Below are 20,021 nucleotides of genomic sequence, written 5' to 3'. Positions count from 1 at the left end.
GGACAGTTATAAAAGTTATTTAGTTACTATTGGTTCATTTATAGTCAGGAAAATCTCACATTACTATATATCTTTATATATATAGCATTTGTAATTAAAAGGTTTTGAACAAAAATACTTGCTTTTAGCCATCCAAATGTAAAGAGAGGCTTGTCTACTAGCGTAAATGAGGAACGAGACCTGACACAATATAGTGTCACATGTTTAGGAAACCACACTGCGCTCGTCTCCCCCTTACTCCCCTCGATATTGCCAATAATCTCAATAATATGACGACTCCCACAACAGTATCCAGTCGACCCTGTCTCATAAATCTATATCAGTAATGTTAGAATAAGAACTCAACGTAGGCAGGTTTCGATTTATTGGTCTGAATTAATCATTACCCATTCAGGAAAATGCTAAGTATAATTGTTTTCAACCCAAAGTTTACAAAAACTCTAAATATCCCTAAAGTGATATTTGATGTTTCTAAAGAGGTATGTAACGGGGTATTATTATTTAATTTTAATATATTTAAGTCTAAACACATGAATATTAAAGGGTTTTCAAGTGTTCAGTTTTTCAAATTCTTCATCAGTTATATCATAATGTCCAACATCACACTAATACCGCGTTACTAAAACAGCTATATGTCTGAATATAATAATAAAAAAATAATAAAAAAAATTTGAAAAATGCTCTTTTGTAAAGAACATTTTCTTAAAAGGTTAACTAGGTTTTCTAAATAAGAATACCCCTTTAAATCATGTTTTTGTGCAAAATTCAACAAAGAGCAACCATAGGTGTCAGGTCGGTAACCAAACCAAGACCAGATATTTTTTTAGGGTGATTTCTGCATTAGTTCTTCCGAAAATCATGAGTTATTATTAGGAGCTCATGTTCAGCAATAAATTCCCTCCAGACAATAAAACTTAACACACTCATGCATATTGAGTAAAAATATTTCATCTAGCGTTAAATGATATAGCTACTAAATTGAACAGTCTAGAATGAAAACAATATATACATAGTAATTATTTATTTGACGAAACACAAAATCTCGAATGTTATAGTATTGAATTAATCATTATAACGGATTTATTCGGATGCAAAAAGAAAAACAAATGCCAATCGCAATGCCGCAGTATTAATTTTAATAGCCGGCCTGTTTCAATTACGTTATTTATTAGCCTAGGCGGCTCGATAAGCAATCACACCGTTTCGTGTGTCATTTGTTTAATCGGAAAATCGAGAGAATCGGCTGCGTACGCACACAACCGACATGAACCCCGATAGGAAAAGAAACGACTAGCCGATAAATTGGATATTGGATCAACTTTTCACTATCACACCTTATATTACTTAGTAATGGTTACGTAGTTATTGCAAGCAGCTATCATAAGAACTTATTACATACAAATATAATTAGTTTATTTATTGTTTTCACAATTTTAAGAGTAAATATTAGCGAACTCTTAATAATATTACTGTAAGGGCTAAGAAATGGCGAAAATTAAATGAAATATTACCAAGTTTACCCAGGTGGATTTCACTTACAATAAATATTTTTAACATAAAAATTGAACAGACTTCAAAAAATTAATAAAGAACTCACTAAAAGGTACAAAATAATCAAACTTATATTTTTAACACAAAAACCAACTACAAATTAGATTTGTTTTGTTCGTAATTTAATTTTGTGTATCTCACACAATTATATTATTATTTTTGTATTGTTTAGGCTCGTCACTGACTGTAAACTGATCAGTTGGTAGTTATTATCTGTAATATCGTTATTTATTTTTTGAAGTCGGTTCAGTTTGTTTATTAAAAATACTTCATTTTTCTCTTTTTAGTGTTAGAAATTTACTCAATAAATTATGCAGTTATTTTATTAAGTATTTCAATGGATAGCCCAAGTAAAAGTACAGCCTATATGAGTAAAAATAGGAATAAAGAAACAATAATTAAAAATAAGGAACTTTTTAGGCCTAGGGCCCCCGCTACATAGTCATAGTTACATAGAACAAAAAAAGTTGCTGCCCTGTTGAGAATCGAATCAGTGACCTCCGCGTGTGACCTAAACGTTCTAACCATTACACCATAGAAACAGTTGCACACAATGTTTCTACGATGTCTCATATGATATAGTAGCTGCTTAAAAAGCAAACTGACTGACTTTTACACTGAACTATTTCCAATATTTCGTTACATCAGTTCAGCAATAACATTATACACCAATATCTGATTATTTTAGATAAAAAGCATGTAAAAACAATGTACATGCCTTTGAAATTTTAGATTTTCACTCGATTTCCCCCCTTCCCCCCATCAGATCCAAACTTGGTTTATATTTGATGAAGAAATAGGCGAACATACATTAAAAAATATTTATATACCGCCGAACATAAAACCTCCTCATTTTTTGAAGTCGGTTAAAAAATAGAGTACCTCCCATATTGAATTAATATTATAGTAATTTTGTAATTATAGTAATATAGTAATAGGTCCACTATTGATCGGCAGTAACAACACACTACACAAGACACTTCTTTATCTAGCCATCAAGCAATGAAAGTGCGATTTTATAACAGGTCGAAATAGCATTATCAATCAATTTGTGTAGTAGCCATTTTCCCTCGTTTTTTATCTTTCACATAACATAGAAACCTTTGGAAGCAATTGATTCATCAAGTGCTAAACACGCGAGTTTGAGCTATACTTGAATTATTGCAATTTTTTGTCTTGAAACACTCTTGTCCTCCTAACTATAGAAGCTTAAACCCGCAATTGAAATAAGATATTTAATATAATTAAAATTATTTGAAGGGACTAATTGGTAAACTTCTTCAAATCGAACAGAGGTAATGGAGGTTTTAAGGTACAAGTACACACTTTTGGGCATTCCATGATTAGTACTTGCAAATACTGAGAGAGTCAGTCATACTGAATTGAGATATGTTATTTTATGTAACAAAAATCATTAAAATTTAACTGTTATATTATGTTGTTTAACATTATTTACATTATTACATTAGTACTTTATATTTGCACCAATACATACCACTAATCAAAATTCAAAGCGAAGTAAGTAAGAATAAGTAGTAAATAAGTAGAATAAGAAGTATCAATAAAAAGAATAAACATTCTTCTATGACGTATAGAACAGATCCATTCTAAACAAACATTTTCTTTCAATGAATACGATCATCATCGTTAGCCGCCGAAAGAAAAATAAGTTAATTAACGGCTTCAATCAACTAGAATAACTGCTAATAAAATAGAGGCGAAGCTTCAGCTCTGCTGAGATTATTTTACGAATTGTTATTCCCCGTCTCCCACGGGAATGCGCTCGATGGAATAGACGAAAATAGAGAACGGAAGTCGGACCAATTTACTGCCAATGAAAATCAAATATTTTCCTTGTTAATTTTCACTGTCACATCGTCGTTATTTGGCTAGATCAGAACGAGGAATTTTCTCGTGGTTTAAAGATCCTTGGTTTAAATCAGAAATATCTTAGGGCGTTTTCACATTTGAAAATCTTCTACCGCATGAAATTTCAGTACTTCTTGTTCAATTGTTTTTCCCTCACAAAGCAAATCGATTCATGTTTATCTGAATATATATATATATGAAAGAGTTTTAAACACGAAAACTATTAATTTGCTTAAAAACATTTTTATTGAAACAAAGACAAATAAACTCACTCGTTTATGATTTAGGTTGTCTTAAAATACATGGTCCTTAAATTATTCGTCTTAACAACCAATTCTTGAATAACCATATTATAATCTCCTTTCTCTTCATCCACATAATCAAACATATTCTTCATTTGCCTCCTTTCAATCTTAAGTGACTTAATGTTATAGCTCAGTCTCTTGTTTTCTTCCTTAGTCTATTTCTTTCAAATATATCTAATATTCGCTATTTCTTCCTATATCTTTCAAGTTCTGCAGTATATATGCCTCCTCGATAGTCTTAATAGTAATGTACAACTTTTCTCTTATTCGTTTTCCCATACTTGGACATTTTTTTGTCATCATGCTTATATCAAGAGCGTACCGCGATAAATGAGTTTCCTAAAAATTCTCAGATTCTCTGAAAAAGCTTGTCACCGAGTGCGTTTTTTCTAGTCTCAGACATATAGGTCAGTCTGACAACAATGCGCTTCTATTCGGTGAGCCTCCATTGCCAATAATCACTTTTGCGTCAGGTAACCTCATTATCTTTAATCTCACACCGCACCTCTGTCGCCTATACTTAGGTCTCTTTTCCTACCTTGATGCAACAGTAATCTTGTCTTTACTCTTCGATCAAAGCTTACTTTGCGAATTGGTTTTTCACCCCTACTCTCATTTTGTCGGGATTATTGCAGGTGGAAAATTAAACCTAATTAACCTGCTAGATGGCCATTCTTTCTCACCTGTTATTTAATATAGCACTTATCCAATTTGCGAAATTAAATAACTAATAGCGGATACTAACATAACATGACTAAATTTCTGTTCGGTAATTTGACAATATACACAACTAAATGACTTCAATTATTTCCGAAGATATACTAAAAAGACTAAAATCTAAATTGCACAAGGAAAAATAACAACTCAGTATCTAACAGCACTATATGTAAAATAAGTGGATAAAAACTATACTAACAGCATATCCAAATCAATAAACTAATTACCCCTACTCATAAAACATAAAATAAATTAATGAAATCAGGTAACATAAAATGTAAAACAACAATAAACTGAGAACAACCCATAATACAGTAACCAAAGAATATGGCTAATAGTTTTATATCAGATATAAATAATCTAGTGATAAGTGGGGTCTAACAAGTTTCAGTGCCAAAAAAATAGCTGCAGTCAACTGACTGAATGACGCGAAAACTGCGGCAAATAATCAAATGTTGCCATTGAATCACGAAAAATTGTCAGTACTGTATGATATGGATGATAATTTTCTAATGGTAACCAAGAAAAGTTCTCATATTCTTTTATTCATATTGATTTTAAAATATTTGTTTCTGATTTGGAAAAAAAATACAACTAAACAGTAGTGATCAACTGATTAAGATCACCAAATACCTGATATATTCCTATAATTATTTAGAAAAACATTACGGGGCTTTGCTACAATATCCGAAAAGTCATATAGAATATATCGATGGATTATCAGCGCAATAATATTGTTCTAAAAAAAGGCAAATTGACTACGAATTCCTTGTCGAAATCAGGAAACAAAGGAATTTTGTGCCTACAAACGCCTTTAATATAGACATTAGGAGGGTATCGATTGGAAGGAAATTTGGATATCAGAGATCAAAGCAAAGGAAACTTTATTAAAATATTGAAATTAATTTTACATACTACCGATATTCAATAAGATCCCAAAAAAAAGAAGGAATTTCTGGATATGAAAGTACAAAGATTAATTTACAGTTCATAAAGATGACTACTTCAGTATAATTTATCTGTTCACCTGTTCACCATCATAATAATCGTTTATCTCGAAAGACATTTTTGAGGAACGATCAAATTTTAAATTGATATTAATGGTTTAGAGCCTCCCTAATGCATTAACATTTTTTGCAAAGTATCAACATAGACCAACAAATATTAACGAAAACTGAAAGGAGATAACCCCTTTACCTCTTACGCGTACGAACCCCAAAATAACAGTTCAATAACAATTATAATATTTATAATCCAACAATAAATAAATAACTTCCACAATAAATATCTACAAAAATAATCAATCATCAAAAACAAGACAATAATATGATGTATAGATAAAATAGATTCATATTCTAATTTATTGGTTTCACCGACAATTTTATAAGTCGTTTAAATAAGTCTACTAAATTCGATTTTAATGAAACCGAATTTTCTGTCACATATCCAATTGATGCAAAAGGTTAAATAAACAAGAAATGAAAGTTTAAACAACATTATCTTTGCATTCCAAAACACCCCAAAACATTGAGTTTCTTAATGTTATTCATGATAATGGTTGTAGATTCAAGTTTCACCAATAGTAATAGAATAATATCAAAAATCACCAACCTAAATTTAATTTAGTCATAAGATTTTCATTATCTTCATATAAAACTTAAATAATAAATAATAAAATAACTCTAAATTTTTTACTGTGGTGTTAATAGATCTCTATTATGTTTTTGAACAACCGAACACAATAAACATTTATCGAAGTAGAAATCTGTTGACACTTGTTGATTATGTCAAATGTTCATTGTTCTTGTTTACTTTCAGTTACTAAATTTATAAGAATCGGCATCGCTGACCGCAATGAAAGCGCACCATTCTTCGACAAACTTATCTACGAGGCTGATGTCGACGAAAATGAAGATATCGGCAACATCGTTCTTAATGTCACCGCCAAAGCACATAATGAATGTAAGTATTAGTAATTTGTAGTATACAAGTAGAGCTAATAATGAAATATTAGTATAATTAAAATAAGATATGAGAGAACATCCTGCATAGTTCATTGAAAATTTTTCAAACATGCTTTGATTTGTTTTTCTTTTTTTTTGATATGCCAATAATTTTATGATAGAGAAACATGCAACTCAAATCCAACACTAGAGTTTATATATACAGTGTTAATTAAGAAAAGTCAACGGTAATAACAAATGAAAATTTCATCTTAAAGTTAATACAATTAATACTAAAGTAAGTGTAAACAAATAGCCCCAGCTAATAACAGCGCTTCTACTTATTTGCTTCCCCATAATGGAAGGTTTAAAATTGATCATTCAGCTTCGTAAAGAAGCTTTTATTCAGATGTCCCGTTAGATTTGTTACCCTCCACCGGAGAAGTTCAGACCACTTAGCATCGTCATAGTGAATTTAGTAACATATCCCGATACTATTACAGGTTAAAATGTTAGGTTTTGTGGTTTTGAATGGCAAAAATCAAAAAAATAACTTACTACTTCAGCTGTCTTAGGGATTAGTTGGAAGAGCTGTCATTAAAATTCGAACTTTAATGTTTCGAACCAACCATTGTATCAAAATTAACGATGATTTTCAGAAGTTTATTCATAGTTCGTTTGAATAAAATCATTTAAAATTACACAAGTTTACAAATTCGGGCCAACTCTTGGGGATCAAAACGATTCTTAAGTTTATTTGATACCCTGAGTTCAGATATTCAATGCGTGTGTCAATACTGATTGTAGTTTTCGAGTTTGAGATTATTGACGATGTTAAACATTATTTGGACTTGTTTTTGTGCTGCAATTGTACTTCGGAACATGTGAAAATGCAGAGATAATGTTGCTAAGTTGATTCAAAGTGTTTTTACAACAAATAATTACAAATGTGAACTATATATTAAGATAACAAGAGCGGTACAATAAACACATAAATAAAAGAGGGATATGTTTATTGGAAGTGAGATATAAACTGTTCCAGGTGGTACCGAGGAATGTGTTCTTGATATCCAAAAAGCGCCGTTAAATAATTGTTCCAAAGGTGGTAAGAGTAGGTGGTTCCGGTCAAAGGGCAGGGATCCAATGATGGAGCGCTAACAATATAAATAACTGTTTAATTACCTATAGACATACTGTTTAACATAGGCTACGAACCACTGTCCTCTACTTTAAACCTACAAACTGAGCGACCAACTTGGAGATCATAAGAGAAGAGATCCTGTCTTACTGGATATAGATACTGACGTGAATGGGATCATTTTCCTTATCGGATTTTTCACTCTTGCCTAAGAAAAATCACAAATATTAAATAGTCACAAACATAAATTTACGACCATGCCCCAGCAAGATACATACCCACGACTATCGCAACAGCAGTGGGGTCTTCCTGTCGCCTTTACCACTGCGCCACCCAAGCCGGCTTACTGTAGTTTTGACTTAAGGGCTCAATATTTGAATAGCCTAGTAATTTATAGTTACTTACCGACCACAACTTAATACAAGATAATTGGTGACAAAAATTCCTTCAAGAAAGCTGAATTTACGAGACTTAAGTTGCTTCATCAAACCGAAAACCGATTTGTAATTTTAAAATAGGTAATCATTTTTAGCTTCTCTTTATTGCAGCATTAAAAAATATCTGAACAGACTTCATACTGTTTTAAATCAATAATTCCGCAGTAACACATAGGAAATGAAAAAAAAACGAACAATAGTAATCATAAAATTCGAGGGAAACAGGGGATTTTTATATATTGAATCACAGGCCATTAGGTCCGCAACATATTGTTTATATTTTAATTTTATTGCTCCGACGCCGCGAATAAAGCACCGTTCGATTTTAAAATGATTTTTGAGGGCACTGGGCCGGAATGGCTTCTGTTGGATTACCGTTCTGTGGAAGGTATTAAAGGTGACCGACGATTGATTCAGAGGGAGAGCCGGAAAGTTACGACCCGATACGGATTAGGCTTTGGGAAATTTAAAAGATTATCTTGTTCAAGTTAATTCACGGAATGGCAGTAGGGTGAAATTAGCATGCATAATTTTCCATTACTTTCCTTTTTCTATCCTTCTGGATTCTCTAAATTGTATTTTTTCACTCCAACGGTTCGGAATTATTAATCAGTTTGGTTAAGTTTACTTTTGAGAGGAAGTCGGAAGTCGGAAAGCCTGTTCGCATTCAAATTTGAATATAGAATAATTCCTTATCTACCTGGAGAAATAGAAGACATGTTAGAGGGTGTCCAATCCTCTCCCTTATGCAGAAAAATAACTGAAAATATTGCTAGCATTATTTATATTTTAAAATCTTCTTTTTACCAACGAGGGTCTATCTGGCTGGACCTACTGTTAAACGCGGGCTCCGAACCACGGTCCTCAACCTTAGGGCCTACCGACTGGCGGGTGACCAACTTAGAAAACATCCTAGAGGACCTTCCCATCCTGGTTAATAGCGTGACTGAGACAATTTTTCTTGTCAGATTTTGCACTCTTGCCTAGGACAATCACAAATATTAAACAATTGAAAGATAAATTTACAACCATACCCTAGCAGGATTCAAACTCTCGAATATGGCAACAATGAATATGGCATACAAATTACAAAATACTGCGTTGAATGTATTTTCTATACGAAAAGCAAAATATTTTTAAGTCGTATATTTAAAATATAAATTAGAAAATAGTCAGGCGTCAGGTTATGGGAATAGAATAGAACTAATCTAGTCCAAACTATTAATTAGTAAAAGGAGATTTTCGTTTCATGAACACTAGATTTTAAAATGTGCTACCAAATAAACAGCTTTTTGTTGGGAAATAAATCTTCTTGTAGGTTCTGACCAAAATCAACTTGTACGATGCCGTATTAATTTATTTCGTACACTAGTGTTCAAGGATGGTTAACATTTTGCTTTTATAGCGTAACTAACTAACTCTAAACTGCATTTTTAATATCTGTTGTTGATAAATGTATCCAAAAATAATTAAATCATCATTTTCCTTACTAATCCTGCTACTCCTCTTACTCTTAGGCATTCTTTCATGATTTTGTATTGTGTCTGTAAAGCAGAAATTTCTGGCAAAGAGCACATTTTATAACACTTTTCTAAGCTTTCTTTTAGTTGTGATGTAATAACAGTAACACTCAAATTACAGTCCTGCAGCCGAACTAATCTTGTTCTCACAGACATTAAATTAGACAGAAGTTTGTTGAAAATAGGTGACCTAACCAGTAAAAAACATTCGTATTAATTAATTTAATTAATAAGAATGTAACCATTTAAGAATGAAAATGAAAATGGAAAACCTGATTTTTTCTTATATTGAAAATGAATATAACACCCTTTATAATGAAACTTCCAGCAAAATTCTAAAGCTCTATAAAGACTTATTCAAAAAATTATATAAAAACTAGCGACCCGCGCCCCGGCTTCGCACGGGTGCAATGCTGATACTAAATTAAATACACTACAGAAAAAATATGAACGTTGTATATAAAAACATAGCGGCCCGCTCCGACTTTGCACGGGCATAAAATATATATGCCTATGTCACTCAATGAAAACATGATTAAAATCGATCCAGTTTTTTTGGTTCATTCATTACTGCCCTTGGCCTGCACGCATTAAATTTGGAGTAAAACAATTCCTCTTCCCCTATAATTACTATGAAGATTTCCTGCTATCTTTGGAATATCTAAATTCATAAAATTTTTATTACATTACACATTTTTAAACTCAAATTTTAAATTTGTAATATCTCCGAAAATATTTGTTTAATTTACATGCTGTAAGGAACCATATTGATCTATATTAATTGCCCACTGTATTTAAGGTACTTAATTCGATAAGGATTAATGCCGTATTGCTTAAAATAACTTCGTAAATAAACCATTTTCTCACGTAAAAAGTAAACAATAAAAATGGTTAATGTGGGTTATCCCTAAAAGATAAACATATACCATCGCGGACTTTTTTGTAGACCTTTTTATGGTGTACAATACTGTAGTACATTAATTTGATCTAACTCGTAGGGTTAGGCAGCGTTTTTGCTAATTGCTAAATAAGCCTAAAAAAATAGGTTAATTTACGACATCACGTTAGAAACCTCTAAAATTAGCAATGTTGCCTTAGTATATTATGCATGTATTATACATATAAACCTTCCTCTTGAATCACTCTATCTATTGAAAAAAACCGCATCAAAATCCGTTGCGTAGTTTTAAAGATTTAAGCGCACATAGGGATATAAGGACAGAAAAGGCGACTTTGTTTTATACTATGTAGTGATAATGATGTATAGCTCGCTGCAAAATTACTTTCTTTGGCAAAAAATCCGATAAATTAGATAAAATTATTTAACATTATGATAATTAATTAATATTAAAATTAATAGAATATAGATAACTAAATTTAATTTTTAATTAAACAAAGTGTATTTCAACTTTTAACCCAAGGATATACCATCATTAAGAATAATATATGTTGTATTATTGATAACAATTATCGTAAAAAAATCTTATAAATTATCAACAATTTCCTCTAACTACAAACTGTCACGCCACGAAAACCTAATTGAACTAGAAACGTTTTTCTTCTCTTTTTTACCTAAACAACTATATTAAATGGAAATATAAAATATATGGAAGAAGGAAATCTTTCTAATGTATCAGAAAACAAAAAAAGAGTTTCGTTTTTATATCGTGCTGTCTATCACCGTTGATATACGAGTTGAAAAAAGTAATTTATTTGAATTCTAACATGCAAAATATATATATTTTTCTGAATAATGGAACAATGATTGATTATAAAACAAAAGGATTTTTTTCATATACAAATTGTTTCGAAAGAAACGTTCCTAAGAGTTAAGAAAAAGCCAACCGCAAAATAATAAGATTTATTCCTATTGTTTATGGAAATATCAAGACATCCTAAAAACAAAAATACGCTACCGTAATGTGATTATTATTTTTGTTTGCTACTAGTTTAACTTATTATGGACTTTTCAGTATTCTTCCACCTAACATATCAATTTTATTTGCATTATATTTGGTGTTAACATATAGGCTATAAGAAAAATGAAATGTTGTATTCATACAGACCAAAAGTGTTGTTTTAAGCAACACTTCATTCCACATATCCAAAAAGATATTACTTATATATCCTACTATAATTACATATTCATTGTAGTAATTCTTCGTCATAGCCTATATCAATTCGATTGGATTGAATATGCTCTAATAGAAAGTAAGATTATTAGTTTGTAGCCATACTTTTCAGTCATCTAATCTACTGAGTATTTTCTTTCAGTCCCATTAAAAAAATACATAAAATATAAATAGACATTTCATTTATATTTACCGAGTAACGGTTCGAAATATTTCGCTCTTCAACAGGTAGCTTCAAATTTTAATGTACGTTTTGCAAACCATTCCTTAATTTGAGTAATAATTTGTCAATTAACTAGCTGGGAACTTTCCCACCACTGTGCTACGGTATAGTTCTTTATCTATAACAATAACTGATGACTCATCCAGTTCTATAACAGCTAATTTTCGAACCTGAGCAAAACTATTGCGGTCAATTTTCCTATGGTGGCCGCCCTAGAACTTGCAGGGAAACACTAACTTTGCCCAATTCCGGTTTCTGTCACGAAGAATGATATAACTGCAATGAATTATTAAAAAATATTATGATTAACAAAACATTATCATATTTGGTTCTAACATGTAACTTTTTCAACCCTCTTATTATCTTGATACTCCTTTCATTACCAAAAGTGACTCTATGTTCTTTGGCAATGTTCATGTTTAGATACACAAAGTGCAATAATAAATCTTAACAATAACTGATGACTTCTCCAGTTCTATAACAGCTCATTTTCGAACCTGAGCAAAACTATTGCGGTCAATTTTCCTATGGTGGCCGCCCTAGAACTTGCAGGGAAACACTAACTTTGCCCAATTCCGGTTTCTGTCACGAAGAATGATATAACTGCAATGAATTATTAAAAAATATTATGATTAACAAAACATTATCATATTTGGTTCTAACATGTAACTTTTTCAACCCTCTTATTATCTTGATACTCCTTTCATTACCAAAAGTGACTCTATGTTCTTTGGCAATGTTCATGTTTAGATACACAAAGTGCAATAATAAATCTTAACAATAACTGATGACTCCTCCAGTTCTATAACAGCTCATTTTCGAACCTGAGCAAAACTATTGCGGTCAATTTTCCTATGGTGGCCGCCCTAGAACTTGCAGGGAAACACTAACTTTGCCCAATTCCGGTTTCTGTCACGAAGAATGATATAACTGCAATGAATTATTAAAAAATATTATGATTAACAAAACATTATCATATTTGGTTCTAACATGTAACTTTTTCAACCCTCGTATTATCTTGATACTCCTTTCATTACCAAAAGTGACTCTATGTTCGTTGGCAATGTTCATGTTTAGATACACAAAGTGCAATAATAAATCTTAACAATAACTGATGACTTCTCCAGTTCTATAACAGCTCATTTTCGAACCTGAGCAAAACTATTGCGGTCAATTTTCCTATGGTGGCCGCCCTAGAACTTGCAGGGAAACACTAACTTTGCCCAATTCCGGTTTCTGTCACGAAGAATGATATAACTGCAATGAATTATTAAAAAATATTATGATTAACAAAACATTATCATATTTGGTTCTAACATGTAACTTTTTCAACCCTCTTATTATCTTAATACTCCTTTCATTACCAAAAGTGACTCTATGTTCTTTGGCAATGTTCATGTTTAGATACACAAAGTGCAATAATAAATCTTAACAATAACTGATGACTCCTCCAGTTCTATAACAGCTCATTTTCGAACCTGAGCAAAACTATTGCGGTCAATTTTCCTATGGTGGCCGCCCTTGAACTTGCAAGGAAACACTAACTTTGCCCAATTCCGGTTTCTGTCACGAAGAATGATACAACTGCAATGAATTATTAAAAAATATTATGATTAACAAAACATTATCATATTTGGTTCTAACATGTAACTTTTTCAACCCTCTTATTATCTTGATACTCCTTTCAATACCAAAAGTGACTCTATGTTCTTTGGCAATGTTCATGTTTAGATACACAAAGTGCAATAATAAATCTTAACAATAACTGATGACTCCTCCAGTTCTATAACAGCTCATTTTCGAACCTGAGCAAAACTATTGCGGTCAATTTTCCTATGGTGGCCGCCCTTGAACTTGCAGGGAAACACTAACTTTGCCCAATTCCGGTTTCTGTCACGAAGAATGATATAACTGCAATGAATTATTAAAAAATATTATGATTAACAAAACATTATCATATTTGGTTCTAACATGTAACTTTTTCAACCCTCTTATTATCTTGATACTCCTTTCATTACCAAAAGTGACTCTATGTTCTTTGGCAATGTTCATGTTTAGATACACAAAGTGCAATAATAAATCTTAACAATAACTGATGACTCCTCCAGTTCTATAACAGCTCATTTTCGAACCTGAGCAAAGCTATTGCGGTCAATTTTCCTATGGTGGCCGCCCCTGAACTTGCAGGGAAACACTAACTTTGCCCAATTCCGGTTTCTGTCACGAAGAATGATAAAACTGCAATGAATTATTAAAAAATATTATTATTAACAAAACATTATCATATTTGGTTCTAACATGTAACTTTTTCAACCCTCTTATTGTCTTGATACTCCTTTCATTAGAGTATTACCAAAAGTGACTCTATGTCCTTTGGCAATGTTTATGTTTAGATACACCAAGTGCAATAACAAATCTTCGTTAATTTAATTTTGTGTTTTTAAAAATGTATTATTTTGGAAGCAATGTATGGAAATTCCCTTAGACTTCTTTGTAAATAATCTTTGCACCCTTTAAATCCTATGTTTCCTAACCCCTTTTCCTTTTCCCAAAAAGCTCCATGTATCTAAATTTTCTGTTCATACTGGCCAGACTAATAATTTTCTCTGAAACATTTGTATTAAATTTTGTTTATATCGAAAAACTACTCACTGTTGTTATATATTTTACAAATTTGATCTCGAATAAAGCTCAAGTTAAGGTGTTCTTGATACGGTACCCACGTAATGTATCAAATACTGTTCAAGGATCGCCTGAAGAAATAACCCGAGAACAGAAGGAAGGATTTGGACCGATTCGCGGTTATATAAATAAAATTTTCGCTCTCCGTTAACTCATAAAGCAATATAGGAGATGAGTCTTACTCGAGGAAGCTTTGGAAGCTGAACACGAACGCGTTGCTGGAACCAATATTGAGGTTTCTAACATTATTCATGATACAATTCGCACTGCAATTACTGACAACTGTCGGACCATCTACTGCTCTACTAACTACACTAGTCAAATAAAAGTTTCAAATAAAATTATAATCCTTCGATATAGCTTGAAAAATTGGATGCTAGTAGAGTCTAACATATTTGGGTCAAATACGATTCTCAAGAGAAACCTTGCATTTCTCTGCAATATATTCTTTGAAATGAAACCAATCGTTTAAGATGCGATAATCAGTGCGTAGTTGAAGAACAAATCCAAAGGCACAGTTGGTATTATCGTAACAAATCTACTTTTCATCACCAGTTACATAATGTTTTATAAATTAATTCCAATACGTAATATTAGGATTACACTTAAATTCACTAATATGTATACTAATTCTAAAATATATTGTTGTTTAACTTGATATCTACGTTGTGTTACGAGGATAATAAAAACAAATTGGGTCGTTCGTATTGAAAACGTTTTTATTTCGTACAATATCGCCTGATTTGTACACAAGCGCCTTCATTAAACCAACATAATCGTCTTAAATAATCAACAGAAGACTGGCAAATTGAATCAGCAACAGCAAGTTCGCCGGGATTGGATAAAAACAACTCTTGAGCAAATTCCCATGATCGAATCTCCGGCAATAAATAAATTAACACGGTATCCGGCTCGTATTTATGGAGAGAGATGTTGACATCGAGCAATTAGAGTCTTTTGTTCCAATCGGTGCCCGTTTCTGATTATTTTCGTTTGACCTGTTCGCCTTTGCTTTAAACGTGACATCGCCTGGAGACTAGAGGCTAAAGGATCAGCCATTCGCTATAAAATTAGTAGTTTTTTATGAAGCCAATTCAAATAGATGGAAATTAATTATTTTCAAAATATGTTTAGACGGGTAATTAATAAACTTATTAGAATTATATATCAAATATATTTTAGACCCTTTTATTTGTTAATTTCCCTGTTTTAACACAACGTTAAGACCAGGGCTTCAAACATTTAATAATGGAAACCAACGCTAAGCTGCTAAAGAAGTGGCGCAACAATCGATGGACACTCGATGATTGGAATAATGTGGTATGGCCCAATGAATCATCATTTAAATTGTTTCCTACAAAATTCCGGTTTAACTATGTTACCTCAAAAGTTGCCTACAATTCGCACTGCCTGCTTTATACAGTCAAGCATGGGGAGGGTTTCATTGTGACTTTGGCGGTAATAGAATAATATTCAGCTGGTCTTCAGATTAACATCACTGGTCCGATCACTACGAATGAATCCAACCGAATGAATCGGAATGAATCTCAATATTCTCATTGATGAAGTCCTTTCATTGACTAGCACATTGCTGCTAAATATTGCTATATTTCAAGGTTATATGTGTTAAGTTTTTCTTTGAGGAGCATCAGAATATTATCAAATATCTTTCCAAGCCAACACAGTCGGCTGAACTCAATATATTTAACCATTATGGGAGTTTTAGTTTCCATTTCAAATATCACTGAAACAAATGGCTGAAGCGATATTTTGGCACAAGAATGGGACAAAATTCCGGTGGAAACTATTAAAACACTCTATGAATCTATTCCGCGAAGAATTACAGCTGCTTCAAGAGCAAATGGTGACATAACGCCTTATTAATGTTATGTCGTTATTTTGCGACTATAAAACAGCACGGTGTTAACATAAAGTGTATATAAAAAAATATAAATAATATAAATTAATAGCACAAACGGAGGTAGATTGTAGAGACTACATCCAGACCGCACATACTAGTAATCACATCGAACTGGTAATGGTAACTTGGTCAGCGACACCTATTTCAGTATATACTAAACTCTATAAAGACAATCATTTTCCGGGTGTATTTGTTCCATTCTAAGAAATTCCTAAAGTTGTGCAGCCCATGCCCATGCATAGCCATAAGCTGAGTGAGTCTTGGTCACCCAGTATGTTGTAGACTGAGCTCAAGGGTAAGGTCACAAAACTCACAGTGAGCAGACACATTCGAATTCATGAAGAGGCCGTACGAGAAACAACAGTGACCCAATATGATGGATACATAGGATGTGTGCATAAAGGGTGTAGTGAACCTTCACTAGCAAGAGCGAAAATTGAGGTAATATCAAAGGTGCAGTGTGGAATGTTGTGTTCATATTATTTTGTCCATCCTCTGTATATATTATTATATTATATTATTGTTTATATTATATCTGACATGAAAGTTTTGATGTCCAAGCATAGGAGTTCTTATTTCTAAGTTGGTAAAAAGGGGTGTTTATAATAAAATAAAATGTTATTGAAATGTCATAAAATATTCAATATATAAATTACATAGTATAAAAATAATTATTTGCAAAAATAAGCTATAGCAAAAAATGTATCCACTATTAAATATGTATATTAATTTCTTGATTTATGATATGATATTTATGATTTATTTTCTTGATTTTATGTATTGATACTAAACAAAAAAGCACGCGCACTTTAAGATAAAAAATAAAGGGTAATTATAGATGGATTTCTAAAACAGGTACAAATATAAAAAAATTTTTTGACTGAATTAACTAATTCAATTGAAATTAATAACTTATTTAGTCTATTTAACACGCAACTGCCATAAATATATAACTTTTAACATAATACAAAGAATATTTTATAGGTAAGCGAGCTACGATATACCTTTTGAGCCCTTGTCCAAGAAAATGGATTGAAACCGGTCGAAATAATGTGGTATTGTGCGTGAAAATGGACGCTATGTTTTTAACCCTTTTAAATAAATTAAAATAAACCTAAATAGGGGTGCGTTAATACGAATTCTGCGCGCTTGTGTGTTAAGTGTAGGTGGTAAAGGTTATTATTAATTAAGGAAAAATCTGCTCTTTTATCAGCTCATTCATGCTGAGGCTCTGAATTAAGTTTGGGGAATTTACTATATATAACGCTGTAACACATTGGACATTTATCTAATTATGTCAGTATGACACTGTTATATAGTCTATTCAAAGTTTTTTACACATACGTCATCAAGATGTTTAATATATAGCCTGCCGCATTTTGTAAATTTGTTTCAGAATCAGACAATATTTTCCTTCTCATGTTATTGTAGTTAAAGAGAGACACAATGCTGTTCCAACACGTAAACGATTGATCCTGTCAAAGTCCTCTAGTTGTCAGACGTATACAAAATTCTTGAAAGCAATAGTGATATTTACAACTCAAACCTATAAACTATTGTGGCTGTATAATTAACTGTAACATAGTTTTTAGATGCACTATAATGTTAAAATAAATTATATTTGAAACCATTTATGTTCAACTATTTTATTTAGATTAGAATTTTGTAGTATTTCCAAGCCAAACTTAACTAAAATTCAGAGTTGATGCGGTAACATTGCGACGTTTTGATGTCACAAATTTATATAACGTATATACAAAATAACTTTGAACAGATGTAGTTTTCTTTACGTCGAAATGTTGAACACTCAATGTCGAAATTAATTCATTCTATTTTTTGATGGCAAATAGTTCTCGTTACATTAAAATATATTCCATTTTGTTACTGATGTAGCAGCCACAAATAAATATATGTCCATATATACTGAACCACCGCCATCCAAGGTTCTTTAATCAAGAACATTATTCTATGTTACATCTTTCTGTCCTCCTAGCAAAAACTCAATATTTCTCACAAAACACCAATTATCTGATAAAATATAAATTATTATTATTTCTTCTTAAATCAAATAAAATTTACTGAATCGAGAGTTTAATGACAGCTGTCTTGAGTGAAACAAACCGTTGGGGGATTAAAGGGGTTCCGCCCCATCTTTTGTAAGACGATACGAATTAATTCCAACACCTGCTATCAAAATTTCTCCAGCTGTAAAAATCTCGGTAAAGTTTCAGGCATTTAATACTGTTGCTTCCTAATATGGATTTCGTGTTTATCAAAGAAAGTACGTTAATACTAATTTCAAACACTAATCATTTATTGATGTACTGTTTTAATCAATGACTTTTTGATGCTATTCTAGTAAAACCCTAATTCCTGTAACATTTATTCGATTTCTGAACCAAAAACTGACCCAAGTGATTTTTATCAAGGCTATTTTGAAGCTAGTTTTCACTAGCACAAGGTACTTTCCAAAGACCGGTACAAGTGGTAATGAAACGAAGCAGGCTCCGGACAATACGGTGGATATATTCAAAGCTTACCAGTTAATTATCAGTTTCACTGCTAAGTCAGTAAAGATATGTTTGGCTTAGCACTGTCGTGGCACCTTTTCGTCCTCAATAACAATCCCTTTCGTATATTATTGTCGTATATGACCCACCTTCTCTCATCCATTCGTTTCAGCAGCGATTTACAAATGAATACCAGGTTACGAATTCTGAAACTATCACTCACTTAAGTACTCATCACCATAAACTCTACAGAATGCTCGATGAATATCTATTATGTTTTTCCTCATTTAGCAAAATATGACAAAACGCAACAGTTTTTGGCTGAATAAATGAATGGCGCTTGCTTTTTATCTAGAATATTCTACGAAGAGCTACCTTTCAAAAGCGCTATAGCACATTTTCATTGAATAAGCACTATATAAATAATTATATGCATGTCGATAAAAAAAATTCTAAATAACACACGCACTTTCTTAATCTAGATAACTTGGGCTGTTTAAAATAGAGATGGAAATCCCTTCCAAGAAAAACGACGTCTCGTTTTTTATGTCTGTACATACACTGGATACACAGCCCTTTTGAGACTGAAGATACATTATAATTAGCGTTGGGAACTATTGACTGAAAACGACTATCGACTATTTAGCAATTGAGTAATTTTTACTGCCGACTGTTTCAATCGCTATTTTTGGTTTGACTGATTTTACTACTTCTAACCAGTGACTGTTTCAGTCGACAGTTTTCAGTCGCTATTTTCGGTCCGACTGATTTTGTTACTATTTACTATCAACTGTTTCAGTCGTGCACTTTTAGTTACTATTTTTGGTTCTACTAGTTTCATTCTACTGATTTTTAACGTTCTGGCTCTATCATCCTAGCCGCTACCTTGACAAAAATGTACCCTATTTATGCTTAAATAGATTTATATGTAATGTATATAGTTTTATGATTTTTTTGGTAGTTTGCTTGTGAATAACAATATATTGTATATTAATATAAGAGCATTTTGGAGCGATATATTTCAAGGTTGTTAATATAATAGTGTAAAAAGATTAATTAGTAAAATACTTTTG

General features: G+C 31.9%; 1 protein-coding gene across 1 annotated transcript in view; it reads left to right on the top strand.

Annotated features, from left to right (window-relative positions):
- LOC143194949 (neural-cadherin) overlaps positions 1 to 20,021 on the top strand; it is a 246,128-nt gene that overhangs the window by 125,945 nt on the left and 100,162 nt on the right. The window contains exon 2 of the mRNA XM_076401758.1: positions 6,261 to 6,404. Within this exon, the coding sequence (XP_076257873.1) occupies positions 6,261 to 6,404 (144 nt within the window). The remainder of the gene's footprint in view (positions 1 to 6,260; positions 6,405 to 20,021) is intronic.

The sequence above is a fragment of the Rhynchophorus ferrugineus genome, unplaced genomic scaffold (assembly GCF_030347505.1).
Source record: "Rhynchophorus ferrugineus isolate W39M unplaced genomic scaffold, kcgeb_rfMv2 rfM4, whole genome shotgun sequence".
NCBI classification, from domain to species: Eukaryota; Metazoa; Arthropoda; class Insecta; order Coleoptera; family Curculionidae; genus Rhynchophorus; species Rhynchophorus ferrugineus.
The sequence above is the reverse complement of the archived record's forward strand: the minus strand, read 5'-3'. Positions and strand labels throughout refer to the sequence as shown.